The 18,883-nt window shown below is 40.1% G+C and overlaps 2 protein-coding genes across 3 annotated transcripts; one reads left to right on the top strand and one right to left on the bottom strand.

The window, feature by feature from the left end:
* Positions 1–36: 36 nt before the first annotated feature.
* LOC111336948 (uncharacterized) lies at positions 37–3,706 on the top strand. Its single transcript, XM_022943139.2, has 2 exons — positions 37–2,342; positions 2,768–3,706. Exons 1-2 carry the CDS (start codon positions 641–643, stop codon positions 3,133–3,135), a joined length of 2,070 nt encoding a protein of 689 aa, XP_022798874.2. The 5' UTR covers positions 37–640; the 3' UTR covers positions 3,136–3,706.
* Positions 3,266–17,914, bottom strand: LOC111336929 (cation channel sperm-associated protein 4-like). 2 transcript variants are annotated; one of them, XM_022943110.2, is made up of 17 exons: positions 17,337–17,914; positions 17,116–17,190; positions 16,880–17,002; positions 15,939–16,021; positions 15,131–15,173; positions 14,297–14,497; positions 13,618–13,780; positions 12,996–13,071; positions 12,413–12,471; positions 9,730–9,840; positions 9,028–9,092; positions 8,708–8,818; positions 8,138–8,216; positions 7,041–7,117; positions 5,292–5,399; positions 4,455–4,562; positions 3,266–3,705 (listed from the first exon to the last, which is right to left on the bottom strand). In XM_022943110.2, the coding sequence occupies exons 2-17, from the start codon at positions 17,134–17,136 to the stop codon at positions 3,511–3,513; spliced, it is 1,623 nt and encodes a 540-aa protein (XP_022798845.2). In that variant the 5' UTR covers positions 17,137–17,190; positions 17,337–17,914; the 3' UTR covers positions 3,266–3,510. The 2 variants fall into 2 exon arrangements, with proteins under 2 accessions (XP_022798845.2, XP_022798862.2); XM_022943127.2 differs by lacking the exons at positions 12,413–12,471; positions 12,996–13,071.
* Positions 17,915–18,883: the final 969 nt, after the last annotated feature.

The following is an 18,883-nucleotide window of genomic DNA, read 5'->3' as shown; positions in this document are numbered from 1 at the left end:
TGTCTTTGTAACGACTCAACAACAGAGAACCTGATCATAAAGTTATTGTAAAACGCTCTGAAGACGACGGGGAATGTTAAGTCCAATTGTAGTATGAACGAAAGGTATAACACAGTAGCGAGAGCTCTCACCCCCGTTGCTGCGGCGCGGGTTCGATCACTGGATATGGTGTCCCAGGTTGATTTTGATTGTTCTTGCTTGCCCTCGAGGTCTCTACCCACGTGCACATGTTTTTCTCGCCCCACAAACACCAACTTCGAGGAAAGAACAAAGACTAACAGGTGGACGAGGAGCTTTCATTGTTTAAATCTAATTAGATATTTATTCTTTAGACCGCTTCTTTACTTATGCTAGTGCTAGCAGCCACTCCTCCCACGGTCAATTTCCACCGTACCAAGAAAACATCATGTAAACAGACCGAGCAACAATGCTTTGTTGAAATCTTCATGTTTGATTTGCATGAACCACATCTGATCGCTATAGTAGGGTAAGCAAAGATTGACCTCAAACATAATTGGAATGACATACGATGAATATATGAAGTTCACAATTGGAACGATCACCTTGAAAGAACGAGTGGTCTGTTTTATATCGCTCAGTAAGGGGATCAGCGATCAATTGCCAATGCTTTGCCAGTTACATGCAAGAACTGCCAGGTGTCGCTGGTGAAATGCTGTCTTCGACTTATGGTGATTTATATAGGATAGACAGAACTCGGGGGCAGCGGCAAGATAAAGCTCCGAAGGGGCAGTTTGGAATGTCGACAATTCAGCGGAAATTGAAGACAGTCCTTATACTGTTGGTTATAGTATACTTGATCATCAACATTTATCATACATCACGAACAATTTTGAAAAACGAGACACAAATCGCTTTGTTGAGAAAAGTTCTTAACAAACCTCTATGCATGGCGCATCAGAAAATAATTCAGCGTCTTCGAAGACTCACCAAGGATTTGACTTATGTTAGAATGTCCGTAGATCGCGATATCGCCATGGCGAAAATAATCGACGGTCATTACGACAACCTACGACAGCTACTACGAGAAATCGAGTTTATTACGAGTTCTGATGTGGACTCGGAGGATGGGCGAAGACGGTCCAGCGAAGATCAGGTGAAAAAGTCGCAGATTGTATGTCCCGAAGTTTATAAAGGATCAACTTATGGTTATCCGTTTTACAGAAAAGGGTTTCAAACTGAAGAATGCTCTGTCAAACGAGACATAAATGAACTTGTGACATTAATTTTTGATGAAGTTGTTTTAACGACAGAAACTGGTGACCAAATGGGGGATTTTACCCATACAGGTCGTATGAATAGGTTTTTTACATTTCTTGAAAGCGTGTACCGTTTACATCAAGGAATCCGTGCTCATTTTATTCTAGGAAGAAGTTGGAATCAACATGAAATCGACACGCTTAGGGGCAACCTGACCTTTGATTTACGCACCAAAATTTCCATCCAGTCTCTCAGAAACTACGCGTTCAGCAAAGGAGAACTACTTCAACACATTATAGATGACATAAAAACTCAATATATCTTGATTGCACCCAGTTTAACACGCTTTACAAACGATATTAATCTTGAAAGACTTCTAAGAGTTCTCTCGACTCATGAAAATACGCTCTTTGCGGGTGGCAGTGTGAGAAACCGTACGGGTCACTGGTCACACGGCTGCCTTCAAACGCAGCTCAAAAATTACACTTTGACTTACAAATCCGGTTATTATCGTTCATTTAGTGAATGTTTGGTTTGCGATTTCATTTCTGGTCCATTTATGGCGAAAACATCCGTGTTGAAGGAATTTGGATTTCAATCACGCGGGGATGGTGGTATTTTCCAAGAACTATTCTTGAGAGTAAAAGATCGATTTTTCAACTCACATCTAGGACTTGGTCACTCAAGGACCTCGGTCGTCAGTTGCCCGGATGTCATGTTCCACTGGCAGCCTTTTCCGGTGCTGGACAAAGACCTCGTAAATTTTGCAAAGAAACACAGCATTAAAAAGATAGTCGAAGCCGATGGCAAAGTTCGATGGTTTGGTTGTAGAAGGGCTGTAAAGCATCGTGAAGGAGAAAAATGTCCCTCGAGGTCAGGATTTGTCGTTCCACCATGTTGTTTAGAGAATTTAGCTGATGCAATAAAATTTGTGATGGAGCAGTGCGAAAGAAATAATATAACTTGCGAGCTGCAAGAAGGAACATTGCTAGGCGCTGTTAAATTCAACAAGGTGTTGCCTTGGGAAAGAGATGCTGACATTGCTTTCCTTACCGCAGATTTTCCAAGAATAGTGAAGATAAAAGACGTGTTTACCAGGCAGAGATATGTGGTCCGTGAAATAAGTAAGTACAACAGCATTTATCTTACATTCGGTTTCAATATCAAACCTGTAAATCTTCTGTTGGGTAGTCACAATCAAAGCGACTTGAATCGAGACTCTATCAATGACAAAAAGAACAAGTAACCTCTGATATTATAAGGACAAAAATTAATCTACGTATTTCAAGAAGGAAAGGAGGCATATTCCCACTGGTGGCCATGAACAACAGTCTCTCTTTTGTTGTCCAAATTTTAAGATAAATTTTTTGGAGTAAGAAAAGCACTAAGCTACACGGCACACTGCAGACTCCGAGAAATGACTGCTTGTTAGGGGCTTGAATAGATTTCCTGCACAGAACAAAATCGAATGGTTTGGTGTTCAGCCGCCGAATTCGAAAAGAAGGTTCCATGACTAAGGCCATACTTTCAGCTTTACATTCCTTTTCAGAGAAACCATGGTGCTGTGTAGAAGGACTTCAAGCTGGTGGAAAGATTGAGCTACTAGCTGATGGATGGTCCATTCAGATGTATGGTCAGCATAGGATGAACCCAAGAAAGCTCCTCGCCGATGAGCACCTCCCGACGAAGGTCCTTTTTAGCGGAAACTGGTTAAGCGCTCCTTGCAATCCGGGGCTTTATGTAAGACATCGCTACGGTCAGGAGGTTTATAGACACGCCGAGCACTGGCTATCGACTGGAAAACAGTCCGGTTGGGACGCATACGAAACTAAAGTGTTTAGTTCATGTCCCGTGAAAGGATTCCATGGGTGTCTAGACCAGTATGAGTCTGACGGGTCCATACAGTTCGATAATTAGTAATAAATCTACCTTAGATTTAATAAATGCCTAACGCGTCCGGCAGTATCAGTGTGATCCATTCCGTACAGACGATGTAGATTTGGTTAATTTAAGTTGATCAGCCATCAGGAAAACAGATATGTAACAGTTCTAAGGTCACGTGAAAGTTTATTAAAATTTGAGATCATTCTAAGACAAAACAACCCTTAAAAATTCCCATGAAAAACTGTTGGAAACTCATTTTCAAATGATATAACAGATGATCAACATAAAAATGAAGTCAAGTACGTCACAGTGGTAGCTAGGCAATGGGATTATAGCTCTGCGTATGCTCAAGTCCGATTTTAATATTTACTCTTCGACAAGGTTTTAAAAGCTTTAAGTGTTCAACCCTTATTGAAAAAATTTAGCCGGTACGGAGGACTTCCTCCGTTCATCAGATGTATTTCTCCTCTGTGCGACCGTGCTCATCAGTTTTGCTCCCTCTCGCAGAATGGACCCCAATGTATCCTTGCGCGAGTCAAATAGTTTACCTTGCTCCATCTCCATTAGGTTCGACATCAAGTCACCACCGGTTATTTGTGGGGGCTGAGGACGTGCGAACATTGTTAATCATTGGATAAAATGGTATAGTCTACTCTACAGCCAAGTAACCCACACTAGAGTGTGGAGTGATTTACATTAAAGTTCACACAGCAACCAGGTGGACAATCAGACATGGTCTGATGCTTCTCTGGTTTAATCTTTATACCAGAGTAGCATCAAACCATGTCTGATTTAGATTTACATGGTGTGATTGTTGATTCAGGGATGGTTGTTCTATTTGAATATGAATAGCCTCTTTTATTTTAAGTTGAAAGCCGGTAGAGGCGTGATCTAAAATATGGAAGTTATCTGCTGAACATAATGCGCGACAATGTAGAGAATCTTTCAGATGCCTAAAAATGTGAAAATAATAAAATAATCCATAGATGACTCTCCCAAGCGCATCTATGGCGAAAAAAAACATCATGAAACAAAATAAACTGGGAAACATCTCACGCAATATAACGTCAAACGGCAAAATTGTCATCATGTTCTGATTACTTTTCCCTTACTCTAAATAGTCAACGTACTGTCTATATTTAACAGGTGGATGGCGTTCTTTCAAATCATGCAAGAATAGTCTCAGCTTAGCTTGAACAATATGAACAGATTTCATTTAGCTTGAAGAGGAGTTAAGTTGGATATGAAGAGTTCGATAAAAAAAAGACAAGATTCCCTCCTTTTCTCTAAAAAGTAATCTAACGATTTCCTTCGGATTTTAAGTGTTCCCCAGAAGAATCCAAATTCCATACCACAAAATTATCGTCGCTCCTGTTTTTGGTGACATCAGGTTCATTGTCATTCTTCAGGATCCCTTCCTTCTTCGCCTTCTCTTGTAGCTCGGACACTTCACAAAGTATCTGAAGAAAGAGTAGACATGCGAGCGGTTAAACAAAAACTAAAAAACAGCTGTCCAAATCCTTTATCACAAATAGCAACATAGGCGCTAGCGATGAATCATTTCACTTCTGAAAGTGTCTAAAAAGACACTTCTCCTTACATTGTTCATCAGGGATATAATAAATTCTTTTGTTTCAAGAAGTTTCGAGCAAAATGGTGACGAGAAGACAGAAAAGTATTAAATAGGGGATATTGGTTGATTTAAAAACAAGTGTAAAAACTTCCTCAGGCTTTTAATTCTCAGACTTCCAAGTATACAATAACACGAATTGAACTTAGAAATTCTCTGAGAAGCTTCAGCGAACTTCGTTAAATACGTACGTCCAAAAGCCTCCTCTTTAGCGCGAACTTCGCGCTCAATTTAAACTATCTCATATAAAATAATCTAGAATACACGATATTTCTGGTAGTCACCAATTTTTCAATAGCACGTGCACCAACGTGGCGCCCTTCAAAAGTAAAAGCGCTAGCTATGCGCGCTATGATTACACAATAGACAAAACAACAAGAGCTAGCGTAATATTGATATTCAAAGAGACCTTAGAAGAGGAAGGGCCAACAGGTGACAAACAGCTGCCTAATTAGCTTAATTAGGCAAGGGCCGGTAAATGAAGTACTTACTCCATTTTACTTCACGTTCACGGATCGGTCCACTTCTATTCCTATTTCTCCTATTACTCTCTTCCTACCTCATTGATTTCTGCCTTTATTTTATTCGATTCTCCCAGATTTTCTTCAATCGCGCTCAAAATAAGGAAATAATTTTCTAGTTTCTCAGCAGAAATTTGTGTCAAGTCCTGTAAATCAAGACAAAAAAAAAAACTTAATAAAGGGAGGGACCAAACATATTTATGTAACCATCCATCAATACATTTTACTCCAGGAGAAAGAACTGAAATCCTTTCTCCTCACAAATTGTGCCCGAAACAAATCAAAATACAACTTAATTGTTAAATTGAAACTTTCCCCAACACCAGCCGCTGTCCTGGTTGTAATACTTCTCTTAATAGCAAAATAATTTACAAGTTAGGTTTCAATAAACTTCGTTCACCATTTCGCAAATCTTGCACTAATGAGGAAATATTTGCATTCGTTTTAAATGGGAGATATTCGTCAGACTATTATTTTGTTGGATCAATCAAACTTACCGAATTAAAAAAAGGTGAGCGAAGTCCGAGAAAAATTTTACTCTTTCGCAAACTTTGCAGTAAACTAAATTTTCGTCCATGAAGTTGAAGACCTTTTATACCAAAAGAACTTTCCTTTCAATAAGGGACACATCGAAACCAGTCGCTAGACATTTTAATTTACCTAACCATTCTAAGCAACATATGGCAATCTGCGGTCTTTCCTTACACTTAGGTAGCAGGGAAAACCGTAAAACTCTTGAATAAAAGTTCTTGCCTCCCGGTTAGCTCAATGGATAGAGCGCTGGACTGTTGTGCGGGAGGTCGAGGGTTCGAGCCCCGGCCGGACCAACACTCAAGGTCTCAAAATAATTGAGAAGAATATGCTGCCTTTCTATAACATCAAGAAATGGTTTGGATATTCTAGTCTTCTCGGATAGGGACGAATAAATGGAGGTCCTGTCTCCTGCAGGGTTAGGGGTAGGAGACGTTAATTTCCCACGCACGAGATTACTGCATGATGGATGTCCTCCCCTGGGGTGGGATGGGTGGGTGTTGTCTTAATATAATATAATAATATAGATCAATTTCTATAGCGCATTTCCATGTAAATGCTCTAATGCGCTTTACAACACTGTGCGGGGGACTTTTCCAGACTGCCGGCGGCAGTTTACAATTAATAAAGGAGAAATTTTTACAGATGCCCCCTCCCCCCCTTCCCAGTAAACAGGCCAGACCACATCACAGTAATCTCGTGATATGGGTTCTTTAACGTCCCTTGCCGAAATTAACTAATTGATAGGTGCAGGAGACGGGACCTCCGGCTTTACGTCCTATCCGAGAAGACGAAGCAATGTGAGTGAAGCATCTTGCTTAAGGACACAACGTCAAGCCCCAGCCAGGACTTGAACCCGGGCCATCTGACCTAGAGTCCAGCGCACTGACCACTGGACTACTCACGCCTCACATTGAGCCTCTGGATCGGGCAATATGGGCAACCATGCCCCACGCAAAGACATTAAAATTAATTACAAGATTACAAGATCATCTTTCAAACCGGCAGTCTAAATCCCACAGGGATCAACGAACGCTTTTCATTCCACTAATTTATTCGTGTTTTTCTCCTTGCCATGTTCCCACCAGCTATATTTTCTGCCTTTAAAAGCACACACAACCCACAATTCCTCTATTCGCTCCGACGAAGGGCTAACGCTCGAAACGTCAGCTTTTATAATCGTAACGGTGGCCAATTTACCATTTCAACTTTGTTGATATATTTAAATTATTTCCTTTCAATAAGTCAGATCTCACCGGTAACTGAAACGGCATTTGTTTCAAGTACACAAAACTTGGAACTTCTTCAACTCCCACAGTCTTCAGAGTGGTGTCTGAAAATTAAAAATACTAGCCTTAGAGTTACCAGTTTCGTGAGTGCCTTGAAGTTCTGTGAGGGGAAGCCGAGCAAAGGAAAGGCGAGGTCGTGAGTAGTCTCCCTCGCAGCCGTTTTTGGATGTCACGCAACGCTCCGCATTTTTTTGGAGAAGCGTTGCGTGACACACAAAAAAACGGCTGCGAGGGAGACGAGGTCGTGAGGGGTTTAAGACGGAATACATGATGTCATCGTTTTCTTTTTGATGCTTCACTTCCCGTTTTCTCGGTCTCAAGCGCCCTTAAGCCACTAGCCACGCAGTGGGCTCGGGCTACACAAATTCAACTGACCGATCATTAAGTCTTTATAGTTCGCTGTGTCCAGTATTTGGCCGATGCAGGTACAAAATGATGTGATCAGTGGTGGTTTGTGGATTTTTTAGTTTAATTGTGTGATCCTCAAAGTTGCAAGATCGTTTATAGATGACTAACGGCAGGAAATTATTGTGTTACCAGAGGCATGATTTTTACTCTGTGGAGTCATTTCAACGCCTCCCGGTTAGCTCAATTGGTTAGAACGCCAGACTGATGTGCGGGAGGTTGAGGGTTCGAACCCCGGGGGGTGGGGACGTTAAAGAAACCACTCACGAGATTACTGTGATGTGGTTTTGGCCTGTTTACTGGGGGGCATCTTCAAATAAGTTTCCTTCGATTGATTGTAAACTGATGATGCAGTCCGGCCAAAGTCCCCCGAAAAGTGTTGTGATGCGCATTTGATCATATCCAAATGTTAATTTGCGCAATATAAATATTATTAAATTATTATTGTTCAGGGCTTCGATAATCCGACTCGGTCTCAAATAACCAATATCTTCCCTAGCGGCTAGCCCTTTCATCCCGTTTCATCCCCAGTCATAGTTACTCTATTTTAAGTTGTTTATTTTATTTTTAAGTTTTCTAAAACAAACTAAAAGCTGCGATTAGTCAGATCGGGAACTTTACAATTAAAAAGCTTTTTTGCGTGCCTGGGAACAACTTACCATCTTCGTCAAGTTTGGCTTTAAGGTCATCGGTTCCGCGATCTTTTCCTTCGGTCTTCACATCCACCATGGCAAATTCCTGTTTGAACATGAATAGTTTGAGTGAGTAAGTCAAGTTAACAGTGAAAATAAAACACTTTCAAACTCTAGTAGCCGTTCTGTGAACGAAATCCGCTAAAGTCCGAAAACTACCTAACTTTACTAACGGATTGAAACAGACCGGTCACTACCGACTTATGCCACTTGAGTATTACAGTCAATAACGTCACAGCAAAACTGACCAATCATTTTACACGAACTGGACTACGATCATCCCACTGACAACAACTATTCACTTGACTCTTATGATGACATCCGCACAGGTTATTGAAACGTCAGTCACCACCACTGACAACAGTCTCTCTCAGGGCTACACTCACCCGGACGATCGCACTACACTTTCACGAAGTTACTTTCTGTCCAAAACGGATGTTGGGGTTTCTAGGTTGAGAAACTAGGTTTGTACCGGAGTACAGCTAGATACGCTGAAGCTTTCATTAAAGTATCTTACAGTCAGCGTTTATAACTAACCAGATTTGTTACCACGACAGCCACAACAAGGTTGGCAAAAACAAACGCACCAATTGCTATGAATACAAGAAGAAAGAGTCCTCCACCAATGTAGTATGTCTCTCCAACATCCTGCATGACACAACAACAGTTAAAACACAATCTAATAAAAACTGTAAGAAGCCCATCCTCTCTAAGAAGTTCCTTCCCCCCTCCAGGAAATAAACATGCAAAACAAGCAAACAAAAAAGAGTCCAGGATAATAACCCTTATACCGTAGTACTGCCATACGTCAAATGATTTGAAAGTTGTACATGCCAATACAGTTTTCACCTAGTTACCTGGAATGCTTTAAAAATCTCCATCCAGCCGTCTTGAGTCAGACAAACAAAGAGATAAAACATGGCTGAGAGAAGTTAAGTCATTGCAACTCGTATGTTCGGAGAAAAGATGTTCTGCGATTTGAAATCATAGCTGGGCTCCAAGCGCACAAGCGGTGACCCAATATTGCTTATATTCACGAACAATGATGTGACCGGAGTAAAGCATACTTATTAGAGAGATTTAGAACCGCATTTATGTGAAACGTGAACGGCAAGAGTGGCCAAGGTTACCACATTTTCCCGTCATTTTCTCACGTTTACCGGTTATACTCTGCCGTTTCTACGTGAAAGTAACCTGTTTCACGTTTGCCGTGTACGTAAGATTTTCTTCACTTTTTCTCTCACAGAATAGAAGTTAATTGCCGGAAAAAGGGCACCAAAACCATTCCTTTTAAGTCATACAAGGTGCCTTCAAATCTACCTTGACGCGAACTCACGCGAAGCTGTAGCTGCAGAAAGGTTCACGCAATTTTACGTAAAACGTGAAAGGGCAAGCTGACGTTTGCTGTTTCACGTAAACGCGGTGCTAAATCTCTCTACAGATGTACAGATGTCTGTATTTTTTTTCCACAAAGTGACAAATCATTTCTATTAAAGATCAGTCAATAAAAGGTTATCATTTCGACGTTGATGAAAGAAAAAATATTTCTGAAAGGATACAACTCGAAAGATTTCCAAAATACATCGGAACAATGTCTCTGAACAACGTGACGCCAATCACCGAAAACACCAGCATGATTATCACGAGCAACAAAACTATATTCGCCATGTCTGTGAAGGAAATAAATGCTATTGGGCTACAGTACACGTTCCGCCCACACTGTAATAAACGACCTTCCCTAAATAAGCGCCCACTCCCAAGGCCATGATGTCAAAAAAGCGCCCTTCCCCTCGAATTATCACTAACTCCTCCTCCCTCACTTTCTTAAAAAGACGGACACGAAGAAAACCTGTTTCTATTTCCAATTTATATACAACTTTTTAAGCTTCAACTAGAGCGAAATCAGTACAGAAGAAAACTTTTTGTTTCTGTTCCAGTTTATATTTTTCGAAGATGTTCAACGAGGTCAAGAGTTCGAGTGCCTACTGGAGGCTGGTGAAGGGCGCAACTAGCTCAAAGGTACGCGGACCCACTGGGCCACTGAGAAAGTGTGACGATTCCTTAGTGCTAACAGACAAGGAAAAGGCTGGCCTGACGAATGCGTTCTTTGCTAATATTGGTAAAAATATTACTGCCAAATTACCAACACCACCTGGAAATGCATAAACAGGTTCATACAGATCAGACATGGGTGATACTTCACCGCCGCTACTATCCCAAATTAAGATCTCTCCCCAGAGAATACGCAGGAAAGTCAACGAACTGAAATCAAAGAAGTGATCAGGCCCTGAAAACTTATCACCTAAATTACTATAAAGCTTGCGGGAGACGATATTGTACCATCCATGTACAGGCTATTCAATACTAGTATTGCAAGGGAGTCTCTCTATTTGAGCTGGAAAACTGCAAAGCTTACGCAGATCTTTAATAAGACGATGCGACAGAGATAGGAAATTACAGACCGATATCGCTACTCAGAGCAAAATCCTAGAATCCGAGGTGAATGATTCCCTGGTACATCACGTCTTTAAGGAACATAAGTTCAGTATCCTTCGACAGACAATGGGATTATCGACACGGGTACTCTACCGAGCTCCTGCTTGTTGAGAAATTACGCTCAAATTTTGGCATTTGTGATCAAACAATGGGTTGGATTACTGATTACTTAATTGGGAGAAAGCAGTACACAGTTGTTAATGGAAATATTTCTTACACTATGCCCGTATCCGTCGGTATACCACAGGGATCAGTGCTCGGCCCTACACTGTTCTCTTTGTTTGTTAACGATCTACCGCCAAGTGTGAAGTCAGGCTCCGTCTACTTATTCGCTGATGATATAACGATCTACTGTATCAAACAAACGGCTGATGAAGCGGTAGCTCAATTGGATAAAGCTTTAGATTAGCTGTACAAATGTTTCCCACATCCGGAAAAAAGTGAAGCCATGTTAATTTGCAAAACCAAAATTACGAGGCCAGTGGCGCCAATCCACATAAGTACCGATACCATAAAGTGGGTTAACAAGTCTCGTCTACTGGGTATAACATTCGATGATAAACTCTCCTGGGTACCGCACATGTTGGATCTCAAGAAGAGTTTCGCAAAGAAGCTATATCTAATTAGGAGATTGAGGTTCCTACCGAAGGACGTTCTTATTAACTTTTATTTCAGAGTCATATTGCCATCAGTAACTTACGGCCTCGTTCTGTGGGAGATCGTGTTTTAATACAGATCTCTTCGACTCATTGGAAGGATTGTACTGTAGAGCGGCGAGGATATAATTTTTAATTTACCTAAGGACATGAGATCGTTGGACGTGTTAAGACAAGCTGATTGGCATCCGCTCAGCTATAGTTATAAGTTAGTTCTGTTAAAGCTAATGTACAAAGCATTTCATGATAAGCTCCCACTAGTGCTATCCGATAATATTATGACGAAACGCCCTACAGGTTACTCTTTACGAGCGTCAGACTCCTTAGCGGTGCCACGTTTCAGCTCTATTTATGGTAAAAACTCTATTGCTCATAGAGGCCCTGTATTATGGAATATTTTAATTTCTAAGGATAAAACTATTCCTAATACAAGTTATCAAAACCTGAAGAAGAAAACCCGTTCAATGGATATTCTTAAAGAGTGACTTTCAAAGAGACCTCAGTCTACAACAACCACAGATTTTAGACGTAAAGATTTCCATTATATTTAGGTTACGTCATAGCTTTTAACAATTTATATTTTAGGTAGTTTGATATTGTTACTTATTATATATATATTTTGTTCTTAGGTTTAGTATGTATGCACGACCCCATGAGCTGCCTAGCTTTTATTACTATCGTGCTAAAATAAAGGTTGTCTGTCCGTCCGTCCGTCCGTCTGTCTGTCTATCTATGGCCATGTGTTTGCAGAATTCCTTTATGTGCGTCACCTGTTCTTTTAATTTTTGTCCAGTTTATGCGCTAACTCAATAACCGCCCTACTTCCAACAGACGCCCCTCCTTTGAATCAAATTCTTAAGTTTCCACCCCGACGCTTATTCGAGGTAATGAAAAGCCAGGTTTCCTTCCACTCTTAACTGTTTGTTTATCCCATTCACTCACTCATAAAATTCAAATGTTACTAGTTGTGGTGCATACTGCCTTAGTCGCCTATGGCAAATACTCTGACCCCGTATAGACCAGCTTCTCACGGTAACACTAACTTGCACTTGCGCAAGACAAACAGAAAAAGATAAAAAAAAGATCTCACCGGGAACTGACTGTAATATTGTCTGTACAACAATCTGTAACCCAGGCAAGGAACTGATGCTAGGATCAATTTAAAACAAGACGAACTTAGTTGATTCAAGTCTTCAACACAAAACTTTCTAATGCTGATAAGAAGAAAGGTAGCCTGTTAGCAGCGCAGCCCTTGTACTGGTTCAATCTTAGTTTATCTAGCAGTTTGCCAAGTATGAAGGCAACATTGCTAATCATGCAACAGGTGTACATGTACATGGGTCGCCCAGCCATCACTTAAGTCCCTACCCTCTCCTTTCCATCCCAGGAAGGACAATCAAGCTCATTAACCACTGACTACCTTGACTAACTATAGTGCCCCTAGTGACTACCTTCACTAACTATAGTGCCCCTAGTGACTACCTTCACTTACTATAGTGCCCCTAGTTCTAAAAAAAATGAAGAGGCAGAAACTAATCACTTCTTGGTAAACATGTACAAGTGTTGTTTTTCTTTTTCCCTCTGCTCAATTGTACAAGAACAAAATGATACAATGCCATTTGAGAGATATCTACTATTGTTAGACTGGTTTTTCAAGAGATATAAATTTCTACCTTCTAAGACTGCGGAAAGCTCTCAACACGCGGAGAATTCTCAACACGCCTCTACTTCCTGAACCTGTACTTAGTACTTAAACAATACCACAACAAATGCCTCAGTAGAAATCAAAAAATTAAACCATGAAAGCAGTTATGTACTGCACTTCTTGAATGAACTACGGTAGCTAAGTTCCTTTTCTGCCTACATGTCTTTATGTCAGGGTGTCACGAATGGAAAAAGAATTCATCATGGGTTAGGTAGCAGTCATGTGGCTAATTTTTAATTTTAAATTTATTTTATCTCAATTCATCTTATTTTTAATAAGACCAGAGACTCATTTGTAAAAATTAGGTAATGTCCAGTTTTCCTCCCTCTACAAAACCCAGTATTGCCCCAAATTACTTACATTTTTACAAATGAGCCTACAGTCTTGTCTGAAACAAAAAATTACACCTATGCAGCCATCTTTAACGTTTTATGTCCTGAGACCCTGAAGGTCTCATCATCTTTTCCCTCCATTTGTATTCCCTCAACTAAGAAAATTTACTTTGAAGATGGGAGAAGATGGAAATTTAAAGAAGGTAAATTGCAAGTGATATACTACCCACTAAAATATCAAATCTAGAATAAACTCACAAGGTCCGAGAAGGAGAGCAACCACAATGCAGAAATCAAGAACATTCCATCCCATCTTCCAGAACATAAAAAATCCATGATACCATTTGACAAGAATCTCACATACAAAAATTGTCATTAGGCATTGGTCTAACACTGAGAACAAATGACTGTACTTCTCCTCCTGTAAAGTATCAAGAAATTGGAACGAATGTTTAACAGTATGCTATTAGCAGTTTGTTTTCCTGTTTCTTTGCATCATTCCTTGTGGGGACACAGCAGGCTAACAGTTAGTGGAATGGACTGGTGAAGGGTTTGGGTTCAGGGGCTGGCCTGTAGGTCTGCATTGAGCTGTGTTCTTTGGTATTTAAAAACACTTAACTTTCACACTGCCTATCACTCAGGGGTTTAAATAGGTACCAGAGAGAACTGTCAGGCGTTGTAAGCCTGATGACAATGCTAGGGGGGGAGGGGGTGCACACTGAACTGGTATCTCATCCAGGAAGGAGTAGTAACACTCTTAGTTCATTCATGCTAAAGCTTTATCATGATAACTCAGGCTGGACAGACCATTAGGTTCACTACCTCACATTACTCCTCTTTCACTACATCTCCTAATGAAAATACTAACAGTACACAGAAAAGTTTTTAGAATAAAGTAGCTCAAAATTGTGAACCAAAGGGGTTTTTTAATACTCACAAATTCCTGGTCTGTCTCAACAACAATCAGTAAACTGTTGAATAAAATGACACATAGAATTCCAGTTCTGAAGACTGTGTTGGACAAAAACTGGCCCAGTAGCTCGTTAGAAGCATATTCCTCAATTGCCTCATCATCCAAGTCCACAATATCCCACATGTTTTCTTCCTCATCCTCTTTTGACATCAGAAGTTCTTCTTTCTAGTGGGTTGAAAAAAAACATGCAATCTAGAGGAGAAAATGTAGACTTGCTTGCACAAAATTTAAAGCAAATTGTAACACCAAGACAAAAACTGTACTGCTGTGGTTGGAGCACCACAAGAAATTACTGCACTCCTTGGCAAGACTTTCACTATTCAAGGTGTGCAGACATGAGGAGAAAGGCTGGCAGAGACAAGTAAGCTCACACTGGTGTCAACAAGAGTTGTGGTAGGCACTGAATGACCATCTCAGCCTATAACTCCCATTGACTGCAGCACCTATAACACCTTAAACTCACTGAGGACAAAGTATGGCCAGGCCAGTAGTGTGCCTAAATGCTCCTAATGGACCCATGTACCTATAGGGTGTGTGGGCAGAGTCTTAATGCAGTTATATTTTTACAAGTATTAAACAGTAAGAAAAAGGTTTAAATTCGGGACCCAAACTTGACTGTATACTTCATTTAACAAAACCCCTCTCAATCAGAGTAAAAAAAAGGCTGTAAAACTAAAGAGCACTAGTGTTTCAATTTTTTCTGATCAATATCAAACTATTGTGGGCACTTTACGAAAGGCACATTTGCAGCCATATGTTTGTTAATTGTCAACTGGATTTATTTTAACATTTATTTACCTCATTCTGTATTGCATGAAAAACTGCATAGAATTCTTTATCCCTATGTTGAAATCAAATAAATTAAACAAGCTGACATTAAATCAGATATTAAATGATAACAGTCACCAACATGTCTAATTCAGTGATCTCAATAAATTATCAGGGCTCAGCACTAACTTTTCAGCTTACCAGCCAAACTGGCCAGCAGAAATAAAAAACCACCAGCCAAAACTGAATTTCTACTTTTCTGTGGCTAGTTGGCTACTGTTAGTGTCCAGCACTGTCTATATAGGCAAAGGGATCAGTCCATCAATTGATGAAAGGCTCCTTTTTGTAAGGATCCATGATATTCTGTGGTGTTAGCACTTTAAAAATAAAACAGGCAATTAAAGCCGCATAACTGCCGTCAACTGTGGAACTTTTGCATTCCTTCAAAGAAAAAATGCAGGACTGAGTTTCATAGATAAAACACTTTTAATTACAATAATTGGTTATTTCCCTTAAAACCAGAAAAAATACTCTTAAGTTAACCTTACAAAATAATTTAACCCCTAAAATAGATAAAAATCTAATTTCTTGTAACAGTATCACCCCTCGTTCAAACTTTAACCCCATGGGGATTGATTGCAAAATCAAGAAACTTGATCATCAGACAAATTCTCCTTGTAATGACCATAGGAAATGTATAGTGAATGATGTTGAGAACTTATCTGTCCATGCATGGGTGTAACAGGTTAATACTGTATGAATTAAAGGGACTGTATTCATACTTTGGACCAATAATACTGACAAAATTCCAGTTGATCAGGTAGAGTACAAAACCTACCTTTTCTCCTCTTCCTTGCCCTTTGCAGAGGCATCTTTCACCACAGAGGCAACCTTCAGGTGGAGCCTCACTTTGTCAACAGTCTAAAACAATAACCACTAGGATGAACATGACTAGCAGAACCCCAAGAAAATATGAGTTTGGCACCTATCATGTCCAAGCAACTTATGGAATGCGACCATGCAACTACAGTCAAACCTCCACTAACAGCCACCTCTCAACAAAAGCCACTTTCTTGGTCCTGGCAGGCTGATCCTGCATTCATTTAAACCTCTCTACAACGGTCACCTATCAACAACAGCCACTTTCTTCTTTCCTCAAGGTGGCTGTTGAAAAGAGGTTCAACTGTATACAAAAGATGCTGTTTTGAAGGGAGAAGGGACTTATCACTCCCTATATCATGCTGGGGGAGGCATGTATGGCACAATGCAGAGAGGTAATAGCATTAATATATCACTTCTGTAACTCAGGTTTGCTTCCTAACCCTGGAATCACACTAAGGATATTTTGACAAGCATTCTCCAACCGTCGCCCCTTTCCATGAAAACCAACATGTAATTGTTGTCTACAGGTAATGAACCACTCTGTTGTTGTGCCATTGCTAAATGAAATGGAACTCGTTGATAAATATTATATTAATCAGCTACTCTTTCATTTAGTATCATTCATCTCATTACCATTCCATAGACAAAGGTGCAAATTCTTCGCCCGGAATAGATGAAAAAAAGCTACGAACTCTTTACATGCAAGTTGACTACCTTTTATTTAGACGATAACTCAAAATTATCTACTACTTTGATATTTTGTAGGAAAATTGAGCGTCTTTCATCGAAACTCGAATGAGAAGTCCCGGAAAATTTTGGTTGATGATAGACATGACACAATAAAAGGTCTTTAACTGATGAGTCTGTCAATATGTTAATTAAGGGCTTTTAACTCACACTTTTCAGGGAGTCAGTCATTTTGGTTTTCTCCTGTTTATCAGCTGTTTCTTCTGAACTTTCACCTTCATTCTTGGAGAATCCTGCAGTTAGCTTGTTCAATAGTCGAACTTGATTTACACCCTAAAAATAAAAACTTCAACGCTCAAATGCAGAGGACTTCAACTTTAAATTGACAGCGCTACAGTATTTGGACATCCAGGTCATTCAACTGGGTCTAAAGAAATACATCTTACCTTTGCGAACTTTGAATCCATTACAGTAGTTCAAGACATGTCCAACTGATCTTCAAACGGGTTGCCGGCGAACTACTGTAGTATGGAGAAAAACATCAGCGTCGACCTCAACTGTTTTGCCCGACCTGGATTTGACCTGTTTTGTCTCAGGTGCTGCTATAAACTCATAAATAACTGTTGTACACAAAAGAAATAGAAATATGTTAGAGGCAAAATTTTACCGGCAGGAACCAAAGTTAGGGCATTGTTTTACCACAATTGCCTTATACAAGAGGGCAGATAAAACATGAATCTTTGTTGATTCATTTCCAAAATGTGGCGCGTTTCTACTCATCAGCCAATCATCGCCTAATATACTCGAAGTATGCATAACTGTTGCGTCTCCAAACTCCATCAAAGAAAGACTATCTAAAACAAATTAGGGGCCAAAAGTTCGTTGATTATGGGAAAACTGGCTATGTAAATGTAAAAATGGCCGATTTGGGGCGTGGTAAAATGTTCAGCCATGTGTTTTACCTTTGTGTGTTGGTGGTTGTTTGTTTGTTTGTTTGTTTGTTTTTTTTTTTTTTCATTTTGTTTGTTTCCCTAGATTCTTATTTGCTTTGTTTTGTTTTGTTTTTATTTGTTTTGTTTTGTTTTTTTTAGTTTGTTTTTTCACAGAGGCAAAATGAGACTCATGGTTTCTTTTAGCCAGTGGCTTTTGCATCATATTTCGTTTCAGACGGGTTTTTGTTCATTCGCACCCTTCTGGCACTTGGGTTGTAGGCGGAATTATTTAAAGGTCTTGCTACCACTCTGGAAAGGATAGTTTCTAAAGAAACTATCTGGGGCTGCGTTGGTAGCGGTAACGAAATAATTTGGATATATCAACAAAGTTGAAATGGTAAATTGGCCACTGTAACGATAACAAAAGCTGACGTTTCGAGTGTTAGCCCTTTGTCGGAGCGAATAGAGGAATTGTGGGTTGTGTGTGCTTTTAAAGGCAGAAAATGGAGCTACGTTATTGGTGGGAACATGGCAAGGAGAAAAACACGAATAAATTAGTGGAATGAAAAGCGTTCGTTGATCCCAGTGGGATTTAGACTGCCGGTTTGAAAAATGAGCTTTTATTCAAGAGTTTTACGGCTTTCCGTGCTACCTAAGTGTAAGGAAAGACCGCAGATTGCCATATGTTGCTTAGAATTATTAGGTAAATTGAAATGACTAGCGACTGGTTTCGATGTGTCCTTGTCATTCCTTTCCACGTCGCGAAGGTGCAATAATTGCAATAAGTGCACTTATTGCAAAAAGATATACATCGGCGAAACAGGCAGAAGACTAGGTGACCGATTCCGAGAACACCTTCGCGACGTGGAAAGGAATGACAAGGACACATCGAAACCAGTCGCTAGACATTTCAATTTACCTTATCATTCTAAGCAACATATGGCAATCTGCGGTCTTTCCGTACACTTAGGTAGCACGTACGGAAAGCCGTAAAGCTCTTGAACAAAAGCTCATCTTTCAAGCCAGCAGTCTAAATCCCACAGGGATCAACGAACGCTTTTCATTCCACTAATTTATTCGTGTTTTTCTCGTTGCAATGTTCCCACCAATAACGTAGCTCCAGTTCTGCCTTCAAAAGCACACACAACACACAATTCCTTTATTCGCTCCGACGAAGTCGAAACGTCAGCTTTTGTAATCGTTACGGTGGCCAATTTCAAGTACTACTTCAACTTTGTTGATATATCCTTTATAGATTATGTTAGTAAAAGTAGCATATTAT

Source organism: Stylophora pistillata, chromosome 3, assembly GCF_964205215.1.
Source record: "Stylophora pistillata chromosome 3, jaStyPist1.2, whole genome shotgun sequence".
Taxonomy (NCBI): Eukaryota; Metazoa; Cnidaria; class Anthozoa; order Scleractinia; family Pocilloporidae; genus Stylophora; species Stylophora pistillata.
Note: the sequence above shows the minus strand (reverse complement) of the source record. Positions and strands in the feature narration are given on the sequence as shown.